This window comes from Ascaphus truei, chromosome 10 (assembly GCF_040206685.1).
Source record: "Ascaphus truei isolate aAscTru1 chromosome 10, aAscTru1.hap1, whole genome shotgun sequence".
Classification (NCBI taxonomy): domain Eukaryota; kingdom Metazoa; phylum Chordata; class Amphibia; order Anura; family Ascaphidae; genus Ascaphus; species Ascaphus truei.
In genome coordinates, this window is record NC_134492.1 from 5,417,233 (window position 1) to 5,435,685 (window position 18,453).

Sequence of the window (18,453 nt, forward strand, 5' to 3'; positions counted from 1 at the left end):
AAAGAGTGATGATGTGGTTCTGCTTAGCCTCCCCACTCTCCTTATAGATGGGAAGCAGGGGGTCTCCAGAGCCAAACTATTAATTTCAGCTCTGGGGACACCCTGCTTCCGGAGGTACTTACCTCTGTAGCTGTTGCCAGTAGGAATCCTGGGCTGGGTGAACATTATGGAGGCATAAACTCCGCCTCCCGGCACAGGAGCCAATAGGAAGCCATGATGTCATCCGTCGTGGCTTCCTATTTGTTCCCGTGGTGCAGTAAATTTAAACCTCTGCGAGGAACCGCCAGCATATACGGAGTATCTCGGGAAGCTGAGGGTCCCTGGAGCTGAACTGACTACATGTGTATAGTTAGTTCAGCTCCGGAGATGCCCCATTTTCAAGAAAAATCTGCATTAGGTTTATTTAAAGTCAGTTGGTGTGCAAATCTGCAATGGCCGACAGCACGCTGCTCTTCAAAGGTATGGCAGCCTCTGCTAGTCACAATTTGCATCGTGGCTGGATAACGATAAAACCACAAAATTATCCTCAGCACTCTAAAGAGAATAAAATCTCACAAGGGTACCAATGTATTCCCACAAACACAATAACACTATGGTAAGCACAATGAAAGAAAGATTATTTAATTAACAACACATCAGAGATCATAAGAAATACTACCAACAGGCTTTTGAGTAATCCAGGGTGTGTAATGATATTGGATGTGGACCAGTAGGGAGGGGATTGTAATGGTTAGAGAGAGTAACATTTCCATGAGGCTACAAGAAATTACAAAGTTGAGATACATAGCAGGTTCATTATCACAGAGGTAGGTAATGTTGCATGAAGCTGTTGTGAGCCAAGTGAGTGTGTGCAGACTAAACAGCAGAGGTGTGTCTTTTCCTTGCCAAAATGTTTTGCTGCATTGCAATGCTAGGGCCTATTCAAGGTTTGTAGAGGGAGTTGGTTAGGGGGCAGTTGTGTGCAGTCAGTGTTGGGAGAGGCTGCAGTAAATAAGGTGTACAGGGGGGGGGGGTTAAAAGTGCTGGCTAACAAGCATAGGATCATAGTGTGATCACATAAGCTCACAGTTTGTTGCCTTGAGTAGAAGAGTTTGCAGAAGATGCAGTCTTCCTTAGTCAACCTCTAGTCAAATTATAGTCTAACTATATATTCTCACTTAAAGATGCATCATTTTAGATGCCAATGCTACCCTGCGAAAGCTTTCCCTTAAACTGGTATTACATTTATACATCTAAGCAGTCACATGACCATCCCCCTACAGCCCCCCCAATAAATCTTTCAGTTACAAGTTGGACAATTAGCAGCACACAATTAACAAAACAACTTTTGCTATTCAAAATATACCAGAGATCAATAATAAAGGTAGGGTGGGGTATTTCTTTTAATACCAATATATGTGCTTGCCATAGTGTTATTGTGTTTTTGGGAATACATTGGTACCCCTGTGAGACTTTATTCTATTTACAGTGTTGAGGACACTCTAGTGGTTTCGTATAGTATTTAGGAATTCCTTATGTCCACTTGCACCTATTTCTACTGTTAAGCTAAACGATAGGGTGGTGCTGTTCGTTTTTGTATATATTAGATACTTATTCTATGATCCAACTGTTAAATGGAAGATTTCCACTAAAGTCTCTTCTTTAGGCTCGAAAGAACATATCAAACAATAGTTAATAATCCCTTCTGCCTGGAGGAGCTTGCGGTTAAACGTGTTGGAATATGGAGTTGATAGAGTTTTAACAGAATAAAAAAGCAAAAATAACGAAATAGTGTTCAGTATTTACCTCCAAAAAGTCTGGAAGCCAATGTATATCTGTTATGACATTCTTATGTCCATGTTCTATAGATGAGACGGCACAGTACCGCACAAAAAGTGGCTCATTAGAGACCTTAACTTCCAGTCCGGTCTATAAAATAAAAAATAAATCATTATTGGTCTACCCATACTAACACACTCACTAATGAGTGCAAGTCATTTTCATTTATTGAGTAAACGGTTTGTGTTACATATTACATACATAGGGTAGAGTACAAATTGGAAAAGCTTTAACAAAAAATGCTTATATAATAATTCATACCATAAGTCTTCAAATGTAAGCAGAATGTTCTATGCAGTATGATGATAAACATGCTAGGTAAAGCAACAGGCTGATACAATGAATAATGATGGTACTTAACGGTCTTCATGGATTAGGAGCCCACATTGCTTTGCACTGGTAAATAGTCGGGTCAGAGAACTGGTTAAACCAAAATTGCCACAAACTTGGCTATTTGTGTCCATGTGACGAAGCAGCCATTTTGTAAGGCACGTATAAACCACATGATTCTGGGCTTTAAGTATTGGGGTGTAGGCTTTTAAAATCATCGTCCTGCAGGATGAAATGTACCAAGGCGGCTCTTTCTTTCTCACCTCCCGTTGGAAGATCCCTGCATGACTTTAGTGGGGCAGGTAGACTGAAATTGTATTGTTACTCCCACCATTTACTATGTAATAAATAATTTATTGCACGTTTATTATCATTTATAGCAGCATCGGGTCTGTACACTGTAAATGCACCTTTGAAGATGGACTCTTGATCACAGTGGTTTTCGCAAATAGCATCTCTTCATATGCAGAGATATCCCACAGTACAACCTAAATAGAAACAACACAAACACTATAACAATGTAACAAATTACTGTACAACATCATGTACCCGCATGGAAGTATGTTTTCTTCTTAAAAAAAAAAAAGTAACAATATACAAGAGTAGTCTGGGGTGAATGGACCCGGTCTATGAAATAAAACACACAGAGGCATTCACCAAGCAAAGTATTGTGTATACTGAATTCCCTTCCATTTTTCTGGTTGGTTAATTACTGTTAAAGCAGCTATGCATAAACTCATAGGTAACTAGTCAAATATGAAATGAAATATTTAAACCACACCTGCCCATTTAAGCAGCCGCCAGCAATAATGTTAGGGTCACTTGGACAGAACTGGAAGCAGTAAATGTTATCCGGCGATTCCAACATCAACTAAAGGAAGAACACAGTTATGTATTAAATATATATTTTAAATGTCATATCAGAATGTAGAACGCAATGTGTTTTTCCCCATGTAGGAAATTTGTATCCAGCCCATCAGGAATTACTATGTAATATTATGTCTCAGAGGGGCTTACTTTCTTTTAGTGACTGAATTCATAAGTGTGTATTGCTCTGAATGTGCCATTCTAAAACTAAAAAATTATTTGCTTAATCTAGATCCATTATATCCTATCATAGGCGTGTTCCCATATCATAAATATCTATTTCACCTGTGGATTTATTGGATCATTGAAGCTCCATATAAGAATCAGTGATGGTTTCAACAGTAGCTTTGAAGATATGTTGATGCGATCTTCAAAGGAAAGTCGTTCAGTGACCGAAACGGCAACTAACCCTAATAGATGAAATGAAAATCAATATTAATGCATATGTTTCATCTTAAACATAAATGCAAGTCACATACACATATTGAACCATTACCGTGAATGGTTGGGTGCCAGTTTAGGCAGCTAATGGTGTTATTCTTGCTGAAACGAAGATCTGTAAATGACTGGTACTCTTTTAGGTTAGAATCTGATTTTCCACCAAATGTACTTTCATCTTCTGCTAATGCTTTCCAGTCGTCAAAGAAGGCATTCATAATTTCATTTTGCTGCAATGCTAATTCAAGCCTATTTTGAGGAGGACGTGCATGATTAGTTGAAATATTCAAAGTATAATTTAAAGAGTTCTACATGAACTTTACTTTATTTACAGTAAGAGCGAGAATAGTGTCGAGCTGTTGCCCAATGATACTTGATGTACAGATATGTGACTGTATAGTCAGCCAGTGTTGTACAGATGTAGCCAATACCCTACTCGAATGGGTGTAAAAGCACAGTAGCCTTGCCCCCTTCTTGCATGTGGCTCATTAAAAACAATGGCGGCTTCTCCCGCTGGTGTGTTGTGTATGTCCCTCTGCCACGTGCCGGCGGTTGCAAAAACGTTTGTTACATCAGTATACAGAAACTGGTGCCTTTCAATAATATGTTGTACAACAATTCAACTATTCACAATTGAAATCATCTCTTGAGGTTTTACATAATTTCACACAATACTTTTATTTTTATAAGAAAACAGTTTGACAATGAATGAGCCTCTGCAAAAATGAAGATGATTTATAATATGATAGAAGCCTGAGTTTTTTGTCCCATGCGGCAGGGTGAAGAAATGTGATCTCCTCCTAACAGCCTTATAAGAAAGACTATACACTACCAAAGTGCACGGGAAAATCAATAATCCTTGTACAGTTAACTTGACCCTTTTAGAGCTTTTTTTCTTGATATCTGAGACGATCACGTTCCTTCAGCATAATCTTTTCCTGATCTATAAACAATTTTCTATATTTTCTTGACATAATGTAGTCCCGGTATGGGACCTCATCTCAAATTCCAGTAATACCTTAGCCATCAATTACATTATCCCCTTATGCAGCGGTTTCTTACTTACTGGTAACACCGCTTACCTTACGGACACAGAGTTAATGAAATGCTTCAGACTTTTAGAAGACAAACAGTTATTTTTTTCCTCGTCTGAAAACTCTCTTGGTTTGTACTGAGTGCAGGCATTTCTTGGATAGGTCCTGCAGAACAATAATACATTAGGTGATACTCTATAGCAAGAACTGTTGGAGCAGAAATACCATATGCTAGAGATTGAAATGTGTGACTGGCACAAATATGTCCTAAAAAAACTACTTCCCACAGTGTTTATAATGTTGTAGCAAAGGTACAGCCATTCTCACTATAACACCTGGCATTATTTGTGTATACAGTACCTTCCTTTTAAGATTTCCACAATGCACCTGCAACACTGAAATTATCCATAATTAAACAAAATAACAAAATATTATTCAAACTCGTTAAGCTATCAGTGCCACTTATTAATTTTCACATGTGACATTCTTACAGTAATTCCAGACCGCAGATAGTTAACATCAGTTAGGATACATCTACAGCAAGGGCGGCCAACTCCAGTCCTCATGGGCCACTAACAGGTCAGGTTTTCAGGATATCCATGCTTCAGCACAGGTGGTGCAGTCTTCAACTGAGCCTCTGATTGAGCCCCCTGTGCTGAAGCAGGGATAGCCTGAAAATATGACCTGTTGGTAGCCCTTGAGGACTGGATTTGCCCACCCCTCATCTACAAGAAGATGGTAGAAAACATTTGTTAATGCCAGGGTGGCCAACTCCAGTCAAGGGCCACCAACAGGTCAGGTATTAGGAATATCCCTGCTTCAGCACAGGTGGTTCTTGAGGACTGGAGTTGGCCACCCCTGGTTTATGCAATTGTGCCCTAGTATCTAAAGAAAGGCTTTTCATTATATCTATATCAATCAAATGGAAATATTACTGTATGCTCATTTGCATGTCATATATATTCCACTGCACTTACCACTTGGTCTGGGTACTCTTCTCCTGTATCAATGGCACAACCTGTATGCCAGTGTCCATTTCCTTGTGTTTAATGCTGAATTGCTTGTCTTGGTAAGATGCGCATTCAATGTAGCCGTCTTTCACATTTGAAGCATTGTGATCACTGAAATGAATCTGTGAGCCGAACTCTCTGTGCAACCGTGAAATCATATACTTGATCTACAAAAAGTCCCCAAAACATGTCTTTACATTCTACATAAGAACAACATAAGGTATTGGAGGCTGTTGAATGATTTGGGATAGTTTTTAGCCATTGTTAAGGACTATTCATTTAAGCTTTGTTTGCCATTCCTATAATGTAATGGATATTGTTCAAGTGTGTTTTAACAGTGTATATAATAATATGACAAGAAGTTAACTGGCACCCAAAATAGATAATATACATGTCAATAACAGCTACTGAAACATACACAAGCCTTATTGGAGAAGTTTAACAGATAGACTCTATTTCTAATAAATCTGCTATCTCCCTTTATCTGACTTTGAGGGACTTGTAATATAGAAATTAGTTGCACACCATTTCAGAAACTACCGCTGAAAATGAATGTACAGTGCTTATGCTTATCATCTATCATACTAATTACACATTTATCCGAAGATGAATAAAGATCTGTTACAGGTTAACACACATGTAACGAAACATGATGAATCTGGGGTTTAACCCCAAAACGTGCTTGGTTAACTCCACTGTCACAGGTCATATGGTGATTACGCAGCCGATTTAAGGATTTAGGGCTGTAACATGTAAATAAGCACATGGGGTATGCCACTTTTAGCTTCCCGACATTTGTACATGGACTTCCTAGAGCTTTTGCCTGCTGCATTACTCAGCGTGTACAATGGGTGAAGCGGAGTGGGATACCGTGGAGGATATGCAGACACAGGCCACCATTACTGTACTTCCTGTGGCAGATACTTTTAAACACTTTTCTACCCACCATAACCTAATTGTGTTGGATTTTAATTAACAAAGTTGCCTGGCTACACAATTTGGGCAAAACTGATGCAATAAACAGCCAGAAACTTATTAAAGGAAAAGCTTGTCGAAAGGAAATTGATTTTTTTTTTTTTTAAAAACCAGCAGGTTTTTTAATAGAAAGTTTCTCCCAGGTAACATGTATCAGTAAGCGGACCTTTGTTCCAGTGTCTTTCACCATTTCCTCTTCAATTTCCATTTCACTGCCTAAAGAAATCCAGGGTTTGGAGATTGGAGGCTTGTAAGCGTATTCATCAGCATCGTCTCCATCTTCTTCTCCATCAGTTACAGCTTCAGGAGGCTAGCAGACAACAGAACGGATAAATATGCTTGTAGAAAGTGCCATTTGTTTAAAATAAAATTATTCTAATATTCTGTGAAATCCTTCACATCAAAAGTTTCTGTGCAGCCACCTCTAGGGTGCCTGTTTTTTTGTGGTTGAAACTAGCATTGCAATTTACCTGGGGCCAAAGGGACAACATTAACCTAAAATAAGTGTACAAAACCAGATTAAATAATACGTAAGGATGAACCCACATTTGTTTGCATAAGACTTTTCTTTGGCGTCTGCAGGCATTAGAAAAACCTATTAGCATCATGAAAAGGCTACTACCGTATGTTACACTTCTATACACTTATCAAACCCCTTAAGTTAAAGATATAAAGGTTTTTTTTTTTTTTTTTTTAATATCGAAAATATCCCAAGAAACACCTTACATGAAGAATATTCTCTTTAGCGTCTTCTGTTACAACAAGGTAAAAGTTCTGACCATATTTAAACTCTCCATCCAAAACAATCAATAATTCATCTCCGGGGTACTCCTGTAAATAAAGAGCAGATAAGAATGAAATCTAGTGTATAATCATTACAGTTATACAGTTGAAATATGTATACCAGTAGTGCTCAACTCCAGTCCTCAAGACCCCCAACAGGTCAGGTTTTCAGGATATCCCAGCTTCAGCACAGGTGGCACAATCAGTGGTGATTGAGCCACCTGTGCTGAAGCTGGGATATCCTGAAAACCTGACCTGTTGGGGGTCTTGAGGACTGGAGTTGAGCACCCCTGGCATAGACAGCTAAACCGGGACACAAGCTTTGAAAATATATGAAATGAGCGCAAATTAAAACCAGTTTTGGTTTTGCCTGTAAGGGAAAGGCGTTTGTCTTGTAATAGCTCTCCGATGGTATAACATCTGGATGTGCTTTTGGGAAAGTGAAACTTTAATGTCATACTTACTGTGATAAGTTTTTTAAATGGATAGAAATCTGACACGGCAGCTCTCACTTTAAGGTCATTAACTATTTCTTCTTTCTTTACTAGCTTAAATGGGTTTTCTTGGGTGACGTCGTCATCAACACGACAGCGAAAGATTTCTTGGGTCTTTGAGGTTAAAACAAGAGGAATGATATAATCTGGGTGACCTGTATTAGAAATAGAGAAGTTTGAGAACCAACATTTATGAAAGGATATACTTTGCATGAATTACCAAATGATCATATAAAAGGGGAAATGAAAGGTTTCCCCTATCTATCTGAATGAGAATATTCATATCTGGAACAATGTTAACCTATGGTTAAGCAATCTTCACAGATGCCAGAATTTCTGGACAGTAGAATAGGACTTATTTAAATATGTTAATGGGATTGTCTAGTGACTCATTTGCACAGTGCAGGAGCGAAGGAATTGCCCTTTATCCTGGAAGGCTTCATTCTTGTTTAGAGCCTGACAGACCTGGAGAGGATTGACAGAAATCCCACATGCACAATAGCAGTTACACTGTACAGACTGTTAGATGTACTAGTTAAGTGTCTAGATCAGGGGAGCTAAATTTTGGAGCTGCGCCCCCCTGCCTACTCCCTCAGGTGCTCGCGCCCCCCTTCCTTTTTTACCGGCGTCAAATTGTGGATGATATTGTATTGTATGTATTGTATGTCTTTACATACATGACATCAATGACCTCGTTGCCATAGCAACGTTGCACAACAAGGCTTCTGAATCCCAGTAAGTAGGTTACAGAGGCCTTGCATGATCCCCCGGCATTTAATTTACACGCCTTGGGGAAGAGTGCGGTTCCTCTGCAACCGCCCGCGCCCCCCCCCAAAAAAATCCTGCAACCCCCCTGGGGGGCGCGCTTCATATCCCGAAAACCTGACCTGTTGGAGGGTGGAGGGGGGGGCTTGAGGAGTGGAATTGAGCACCTTTGCCTTAATACATAATATGATAATGCACCATTTGCACCGGGTTACCACCAACTTCCGTTACAATGAGTGCGATGCTCTCTATGGGGTTAAAGACGAGCCTGGGTCTGTAACGTATCTCTAAACTTCAGGCGATAACATCTCCCTGCTTTGCAATGTCGATTTGTTAACATAGTGGCCAACAATCTGTGACTTTGGGAATATAATTTGACCTCAACGTGCCCTGTCCCGCAGCTTCCCGGTGTCTGAGTGCAGTATAATGTGCGGAAACATACCAATGCTTAACATGGATATATTTCTTACCAATGCTTAACATGGATATATTTCTTACCAATGCTTAATATGGATATATTTCTTACCAATGCTTAACATGGATATATTTCTTACCAATGCTTAACATGGATATATTTCTTACCAATGCTTAACATGGATATATTTCTTACCAATGCTTAACATGGATATATTTCTTACCAATGCTTAACATGGATATATTTCTTACCAATGCTTAACATGGATATATTTCTTACCAATGCTTAACATGGATATATTTCTTACCAATGCTTAACATGGATATATTTCTTACCAATGCTTAACATGGATATATTTCTTACCAATGCTTAACATGGATATATTTCTTGCCAATGCTTAATATGGATATATTTCTTACCAATGCTTAATATGGATATATTTCTTACCAATGCTTAACATGGATATATTTCTTGCCAATGCTTAACATGGATATATTTCTTACCAATGCTTAACATGGATATATTTCTTACCAATGCTTAACATGGATATATTTCTTACCAATGCTTAACATGGATATATTTCTTACCAATGCTTAACATGGATATATTTCTTACCAATGCTTAACATGGATATATTTCTTACCAATGCTTAATATGGATATATTTCTTACCAATGCTTAATATGGATATATTTCTTACCAATGCTTAACATGGATATATTTCTTACCAATGCTTAATATGGATATATTTCTTACCAATGCTTAACATGGATATATTTCTTACCAATGCTTAACATGGATATATTTCTTACCAATGCTTAACATGGATATATTTCTTACCAATGCTTAACATGGATATATTTCTTACCAATGCTTAACATGGATATATTTCTTACCAATGCTTAACATGGATATATTTCTTACCAATGCTTAACATGGATATATTTCTTACCAATGCTTAACATGGATATATTTCTTACCAATGCTTAACATGGATATATTTCTTGAAAATGTCCCTGAATAAATATTTATCTCCCAACAGGAAACCAGCATCACCAAATGAAGATGGAATTGCTGTTGGTCCAAGTATTTTATAAAGATAAAGTAGACATTTTCCACTGCAAATTAACACAATTCCACAGAAATATTTTCAACAAACAACCTGTTCTGCTGATCACAGATCATTTATATATGGTAAAAAAACAAAAAACTAACTTTACGTTGCCATTTTGGAGCTAAAATGCTGAAAATCTGCCTCCCTGGGAAGTTAGAATGACTATTGCTACTTAATCAACTTTAGACAAAAAGGAATTTCCATCGATGCAAATAATAATTAAAAAGTGAAAACTCAACAAAAAAATTGCCTCAAAATTACATTAACGTGTTTATTTTAGAACTTCATTTTGCTTTCTGTGGGATTATTATTATTATTATTATTTTAAAGGGATCTAGGTACAATAACTTGTGGCAAAAGGTCAGTATCGTTTAAATATTTTAAAATTGTAAAAGGGTCATTAGGTACCGTAGTATGACAAACAAAAACTATGTATTTCAAAAACTCATTATGCAAAAAGAAATAAAAACATTGGACTTAAAATATCCTAACCACATGCCCAGGCTTCAGTATATGCCTTGTATAAATAGATAAACGAGTGCCAGTCCAGAGGGTCCAACATATAAAGGTTATTATTTTATTTCCTTCCTGTGAAACACCTTGTAATCAGGGCTTCCTTTCAGTTTTTAGATTGTGAAGAATCAAATGGTTTATAGCTATAAATAGGCTTCAAGTCCTTCAGAAATAGTCTGAAACACGGTGATGACAGAGTGCACATAAAACTATGTTTTCATTCTTTGCTTCTAAAACAAGGTCTTGTCTAAATCTAGGGTAGAATAATTGAAAAACAGGAGGAAGGAAAATCATTCTTAAAATAACATACATTGGGCTGTGACGCCAACTGGCACCATAAAAAAAGTCTCCAGGTACCTTCAGTTCTGCAAAAGCAAACTGCGATAAAGGAAGTGTTTTGTACCATTAATACATTATGTGCACCCTATTTGTGTAGCCCCCTCTTGGAGGACTACTAGTTTCAGTAGAGAGTTGATTGCCTTAGGGGGTTAAGTGTGTGGGCTCACTCAGGTTACTCCCCTTCCCACCTCTTATGTTCTAGAAGCAGGTTCTTCAGACTTCTAACTGGGGTCCTCACTCTGAGTCCTGTAGATAGGGTTGTGTGTTTAGGAATCTGTAGTAAGATATGTCCTGTCATCCTTTATGGTTTTCCAGTTAGTAATGTGCCCTTTCTTAGCTAGCGCCTGTTAGAAGGATCAGAAAGCCTAATGTTTGTAGGAGAGAGGTGCAACTTTGTCCTGTTTTCATAGGGTTACACCAACCGCAGCCTGTGTTCGCTTTGAATCTGCCAAGCCGGCAGGTTCTCAATGCATCCTATACTCCCTGCAAACAGTTTCCGCGTATTCTCTACACAATGGGTAAAGAAAGTGTTTATTATTTGTCTAGTGGGTTGTGCTGAGTATCAATGTGAACTGTGTTGAATGGCAGTTCAATAAATACCTTTTTCTTTTATAAAAGTTCCTGTCGCCCATCTCAATACTGCACTTTCTTTCACGCCCCGGCCAGTGCACACCCACGCCAGCACACACCCACGCCCCGGCCAGCACACACCCACGCCCCGGCCAGCACACCCACACCCTTGCCAGCACACACCCACAGCTGGCCAGCACACACCCACGCCCCGACCAGCACACACCCACAGCTGGCCAGCACACACCCATGCCCCGGCCAGCACATACCCACAGCCGGCCAGCACACACCCACAGCTGGCCAGCACACACCCACGCCCCGGCCAGCACATACCCACAGCCGGCCAGCACACACCCACAGCTGGCCAGCACACACCCACGCCCCGGCCAGCACACACCCACAGCCGGCGAGCACACACCCACCCATGCCCTGGCCAGCACACACCCACGCCCTGGCCAGCACACACCCACAGCTGGCCAGCACACACCCACGCCCCGGCCAGCACACACCCACAGCTGGCCAGCACACACCCACGCCCCGGCCAGCACACACCCACGCCCCGGCCAGCACATACCCACAGCTGGCCAGCACACACCCACGCCCCGGCCAGCACAACCAACAGCTGGCCAGCACACACCCACGCCCCGGCCAGCACATACCCACAGCCGGCCAGCACACACCCACGCCCCGGCCAGCACATACCCACAGCCGGCCAGCACACACCCACCCATGCCCTGGCCAGCACACACCCACGCCCCGGCCAGCACATACCCACAGACGGCCAGCACACACCCACCCAGGCCCTGGCCAGCACACACCCACGCCCCGGCCAGCACACACCCACAGCTGGCCAGCACACACCCACGCCCTGGCCAGCACACACCCACGCCCCGGCCAGCACACACCCACCCATGCCCTGGCCAGCACACACACCCACGCCCCGGCCAGCACATACCCACAGCCGGCCAGCACACACCCACCCATGCCCTGGCCAGCACATACCCACGCCCCGGCCAGCACACACCCACACATGCCCTGGCCAGCACACACCCACGCCCCGGCCAGCACATACCCACAGCTGGCCAGCACACACCCACGCCCCTGGCCAGCACACACTCACGCCCCTGGCCAGCACACACCCACGCCCCTGGCCAGCACACACACACACACGCCCCGGACAGCACATACCCACAGCTGGCCAGCACACACCCACCCACGCCCCGGCCAGCACATACCCACAGTTGGCCAGCACACACCCACCCACGCCCCGGCCAGCACATACCCACAGCTGGCCAGCACACACCCATGCCCCGGCCAGCACATACCCACAGCCGGCCAGCACACACCCACCATCTATATGGCTGAGAGAGTGAACAATTCTGTTTTATGTACTAATCTGATGTGACCCCATTCACAGCCAGGGAATGGAGGTTACACTTAGTTTTATGTTGATATATCTGAGCTGAGCTGAGGCTCTTCTGGCAAATAGCATTACAGAAAGTCAGACTGACAATATAAGGCAGGGGTGCTCATCTCCAGTACTTAAGCCCCGAGCCCCCCCCCCCCTCCCAACAGGTCAGGTTTTAAGAATATCCCTGTTTCAGCACAGGTGGCGCACTCAGAGGTTCAGTCATTGACTGAGCCTCCTGTGCTGAAGCTGGGTTACCCAGAATACTTGATCTGTTGGGGGGTGGGGGGAGGGGGGTTGGGGACTGGAATTGAGCACCCTGCCCTAATCAATATACTGTATTTCACCATTATTTTGAATGAAATCTACAAATCTCCGCATGAGAAGACTACAGAGCTTTCTTGAAGAAGAAAAAAAGTTTGATTTTGTTAGAAATGAGTGTCTTTTACGCACAGACACAAGAGAACTTACATACTTAAAAGCAAAATAAATGTACATGTATTTGACACTGTTACTAAAACCAGCACATACGAGGACGTCTGAATTTTCTTTTGCGCTGGAGGGTACTGCAACACATTGTCCCACAGACCTACAATGTGTAAAAGGTCTCCCATGAGGTTATACATTCATGTGTTGTCACCATTGAAGCCACTGTAGGCTGAGTGTTACTACGATGCCCTCTTGCCCTCTTGCCCTCTTGCCCTCTAGGTGTGATCTGTGATAACAATGTTGGTCTTTCTGGTGCTTTTGATCAGCGTTGCTCTGGGTAAGGGAGAGGAGGGAAAAGGGTCACTTTGCCCTAGGCTGCTAGATACATGAAACAATCAGTATTATTTACTAATGTGGGAACAGATTCTGTTTCAAACATTCCTGAGATCCAGCAAACAATGTTTCAAAGAAGTCCAATGTGGCTGAAATGACTGCAGGATGTGGTTAGCGCCTGTGATGTAGTATGTGATGGGAGCCGCGCTTTGGCGCTACACTCATGGCAATGAATTCTCTGACATGAAGGAAATGAAAATATCACTTGTCAGACAGGTCTGCAACCCTGCTCTTCCCCATTATCTCCTAGCATACAGTGCTTCCATTGCAGCAAGGGATTCTGGGAAATGACATGCAAATGAGCACAGCTCCTTTAACATATGTATCTGATGAACACGATAAAAGGAGGGTGATCTTTCTCAAGCACAATTGAGGGAAGCCATGGAGGAGGGTTGTAGAGGTTTGCGCAGCACTGAAACTCTACAACAGGGGCACCCAAATCCAATACTCAAGCCCCCCACCCACCCCTGCAGGTCAGGTTTTCAGGATATTCCTGCTTCAGCAAAGGTGGCTCTATCAGTCCCTGCTTCAGCACAGATTGAGCCACCTGACCTGTTGGGGGGGCTTGAGGACTGGAGTTGAGCCCCCCTGTTCTGCAGGATGGGTCCATCTATGGGCAGTGGCAACTATATATTTTTATTTATTATTTCTTGCACGTTACCTGTAATAGTATTATTTTTCATGACTAAGTATGTTGTACTTCCTTTAACCTGTCTGCAACCGTAAGTGTAATCGTGACTACGTTTTTATTATGCTTTAGCTGCGTATAAAGCGCATCAACCTGATTTTTCACTTTCTGTACCATTCAAGTATGAGGTGATACAATAAAGAAAGAACAAAAAACAAAAGAATAAGATGCATCGTGGAGCAACGTTCAAAAACACAGATACCCTCTTTATTACCTTCTTCAATGCAGGACGGTCCTGTAAAGCTATATTTTGTAGACCCTATATCAATGAATGGGTTTATTTCTATTTTTAACACTACGTCTAGTGTTGTAGTGTTGTATGTGGGTTACATTTTCCTTGATGAAGACAGCATGATCCTTGTAATGAGCTGCAAACCAATCTGGTACCCAGTACATTAACAGTCTAGCATCATAAAGTAACTTGCCTGAGCTTGCCAGCGTTAATTGAGAGTCTTCATGTTTTTTAGCTGAAAAAGAATAAAAAGATGAAAATGCAAATATACAAGCACTACCAGGTGTACACAATACAAATGCACATTCTGCCAACAAACTATATATATATATATATATATATATATATATATATATATATATATATATATATCAGTATTGAGTTACACATATTTTGAGGACTTGCTTGGCTCAATTTCTCCAAGGTCAATTGTAAGCAAATTGATACCGTGACATTCTATGGTAATTTAAAGTCATTGACCCATTAAGCCGACTTCTTGGGCAGATTTCATTTTGAAATACCCAACATGCAGAAGGATACATTGACATGCCCAAGGTTGCTTAGGTCAGAGAACGTCTACTACTTTACATGTTCCTGCCACAAACACAAGTCACTCCTTCTTTAACTCATCTGCTGTTTTGCAGAGCATGGAAGGCCCCGGAAAAAATGAAGAATGTCAGACTTTATTTCACCAAAATGCGAATATTTTTGCACTAAGGTCTTCTCTAAAGCCCTTATTCTGTAAGGTGTGATAACACAGGTAACGTGCTACCGCATGAAAAGTCCCATTGACTGTAATGGTGCTTTCCATGCGTGTGCACGCCATCTGCGCTATCACACCTTACAGAATAAGGGCCTTTGTATTATTTAACACTGGGAGTAATTCTACATAATCCTGATCAGGGCTGATTTCCACCAATATCCCTATTGACTTCAATGGGGATTTTCCGTCTGAAAATGCCCTGAACAGCCGCTTCAGACAATATTTAATAAGACCCACTGACTTCTAAGGCTGTGCTAATTGTGCCGGCGATGGCGAGGCAAAACAAATGCATTGCCGCCGTCGTGTGCACTTATAGTAAGCGCGATGCGACGGAGCGACGGCTTGGACGCGATCACTGGAAGTCATCTCTATTTGATTTTCAAGCGACTGTCGCCGGTACTATAAGGGCTCGACAAATTATGAAAAAAACACTACTCGCCAGACAAAAAGGGATTCCTCTGCCCCTCCCTCCCCCCACCCCCAAAAAAAAGATTGGCAGCTGTCTTCATCCTGCTCCGCTCCCATTGTCGTCAGTCCTCCTCTTCTGACGCTGCGGGCCACCCTACTCACCACGGGCGAGCGGGCAAGTGTATTTGTCGAGCCCTGATTATTATAATTTATTTATAAATCGCCAATTTATTTCTCAGCGCGGTACAATGGAGGAATAGAATTATATCAATGACAAACAGAATGACGTACTAAATAAGGTCACACGGAGCACAAACCGATACATAGCGCTTCACAGCAGTAACAGATGCAACACAATAACATCCAAGTAATACATACTGGGAATAAGCGCTCAAACATAAAAGTAAATATTAGGGAAAAGAGTCCCAGCTCTGAATAGCTTACAGAGGCCCAGATGCACAGAGCTTCGTTAACTCCAGGCTCATAACAGGCCGTTACCAAAATCATTAATGCACATTGTTTTTCCCCAAGGCTAAAGCGAATCCACAAAGCTAATTACATGCAAAAAGAATGTCCATTAGTGACCTCATTATGCGTAACATCTTGTTAAGTTAGCACTGCCTTGCGTTAACACAAAAGGCGGCGTTACTCCAATCCAGACCCTGAATACGGGGTTAAAGTGAATAAAAAGCGGACAGAAGAGGAAAGTATCCCATAAATAGCAATATGTTAGTTAAATCCTACCTTACTGTGATCTTACACTTATCCAGACCCTGTAACAGACTTATCTCGGGGTGTGGATGGGCGTAACGCCATCTTTATCTCTGACCTAAGTAACGTAGCGTTAATCCCTGCGGTCACTATACCGGAGCGCTGGGGATATGCAGAGTTACAGGGAACGCCTCTGATGCAAATCATTAGTACTAATGGCCGGTATAGTTAATGCAACACCCTCTCCGGCCAAAAACAGCACTTACACTGTGCGAGCTTTGAAGATCCCCGTTAAGTATTAACAATGCGTTAACTTAAATTAGCGCATCATTAAGTCAATAACGAAGCTCTGGATCTGGTCAATAAAAATTGTATCCACTTGAACTGCGCTTGTATGTAAGTGTTATTTTTCAATGTTTCCCAGCTGCAAAACTGTGGGGAAACCAGCCCAAAATAACTGTGTTAGATTTCTCAAAGTAAAACAAATCACCCAGCGTTAATCACAAGATCCAACTTCCCAGGACTCGGGTCATTTCTCCGAGGCACCCTGCAAAGTAAAATATATGGAATTTCCTGTGTGTGACGGGGGGACGGAAATGCTTTTAATAAGTTGTCAGTAGAGTTATCAATTTGCTGTAAAATACTTGCCATTCACATGCATGTGAGAAATGTCTGAATCTATCCCTGCTGGAAATCATGTCAACAATGACGGGTTTATAACCATACTCACTCAGACTGTCCGTTGTCCTGATTGCCACATTGGAATAATTACTGTATTTTTCCTAAATTTAATCTGAGATGTTAGCTTTCCATTTGCAGTTAGGATTTTAGATCAACATTTGCAAAAGCTGTTTAAAAATTATTATATTTATATAATCATAAGAAATGTTAGACTTTTGTTTGATTGCAACTCCAATAGTTGGTACTTGTAAGTAGGACTTTAAAGCAGTAGCGTTCCGGCCCAAATATAAGGCGGGTAAAATATAGATTATGGGGCTTATGCAGAGAGGATAGAGAAGGGAAATAGCGCCATATTTTGGAGAAAATACTTCCCAGAGAAGCTTCTCCTGCAGAGAAAATGGAGAGATTCATAAAATTCTCCACAGCAGGTTTCTTTACTTTAAAAATTGCCAAACACGTGGAGAAATTGGTAAATTCGCCATGTTAAAATAGGGTGGTATGCAGGTAGCATAGATGCACTGCAACTCGCCATTCTGCCCTATATTATAGTGAGTTCAATCTAGCCAGAAAAACTTGGCAATTTTGAATCTCATCAGAAAAATTAGGTAACGCAGCTCTCTGCATACGACCATAACTTGCTCCAATTCTGTGGCTATTTTCTTGCCGTTTTCACATTAAATAACGTTCCTCTCTGCATAAGGCCCTATGTCTATTATTTTATTTATATTTTTTGCCTTTTATTGTTTGTTATTTCAACTTTAATGTCTGCTGTCTGTTGTAATCCATTCTTTACATGGTAACTTTGAAAACGGACTAAGGATATTAAAAATTGAGTTTAAAGAGTTCAAAACTAGTAGATTTAGCAGCATACAATAAAGGATTTTCTTTTTAAGGGGCAGTTCCTTTTAGGATCAAAGTGACCTAATACTGTAGCAGTGGCACGTTCCACAGGTAACTGCAGAGAACTGACACTTTCATGCAAATCAGACAAGTATAAGTATTTTTAAGATACTTTGGAGGGTTTATACAATTGTCAACTAATCTCTTTTGTGATCACGATATTTAAACCATTGTGAATGCAGCGAGATTGTCCACCCAGAGTCTCTCCCCTTTCATATTTAGTTTGACCAATGATGGCAGAATCATTTGTATAAAGAGATTAAGGCAAAAGAACAATACGTGTGTATTGGGCGGAGTAGAAACAGTCATTTTTACACACAAAGCAAACAAAAGAGCATCTAATGCAACCTTTTTTGCCTGCTACAGGAAGGTGGTA

The 18,453-nt window shown here is 41.2% G+C and overlaps 1 protein-coding gene across 3 annotated transcripts in view; it reads right to left on the reverse strand.

Annotated features, from left to right (window-relative positions):
• DNAI3 (dynein axonemal intermediate chain 3) overlaps window positions 1-18,453 on the reverse strand; it is a 56,090-nt gene that overhangs the window by 23,458 nt on the left and 14,179 nt on the right. For 2 of the 3 annotated variants that reach the window (XM_075615632.1, XM_075615634.1), the window contains 11 exons: window positions 14,808-14,849; window positions 7,720-7,904; window positions 7,199-7,303; window positions 6,639-6,782; window positions 5,465-5,664; window positions 4,536-4,652; window positions 3,512-3,702; window positions 3,301-3,425; window positions 2,930-3,019; window positions 2,559-2,636; window positions 1,786-1,908 (listed from right to left, as the gene is read on the reverse strand). In XM_075615632.1, coding sequence (XP_075471747.1) covers window positions 1,786-1,908; window positions 2,559-2,636; window positions 2,930-3,019; window positions 3,301-3,425; window positions 3,512-3,702; window positions 4,536-4,652; window positions 5,465-5,664; window positions 6,639-6,782; window positions 7,199-7,303; window positions 7,720-7,904; window positions 14,808-14,849 — 1,400 coding nt within the window. The remainder of the gene's footprint in view (window positions 1-1,785; window positions 1,909-2,558; window positions 2,637-2,929; window positions 3,020-3,300; window positions 3,426-3,511; window positions 3,703-4,535; window positions 4,653-5,464; window positions 5,665-6,638; window positions 6,783-7,198; window positions 7,304-7,719; window positions 7,905-14,807; window positions 14,850-18,453) is intronic. The other variant, XM_075615635.1, reaches the window with a different exon arrangement.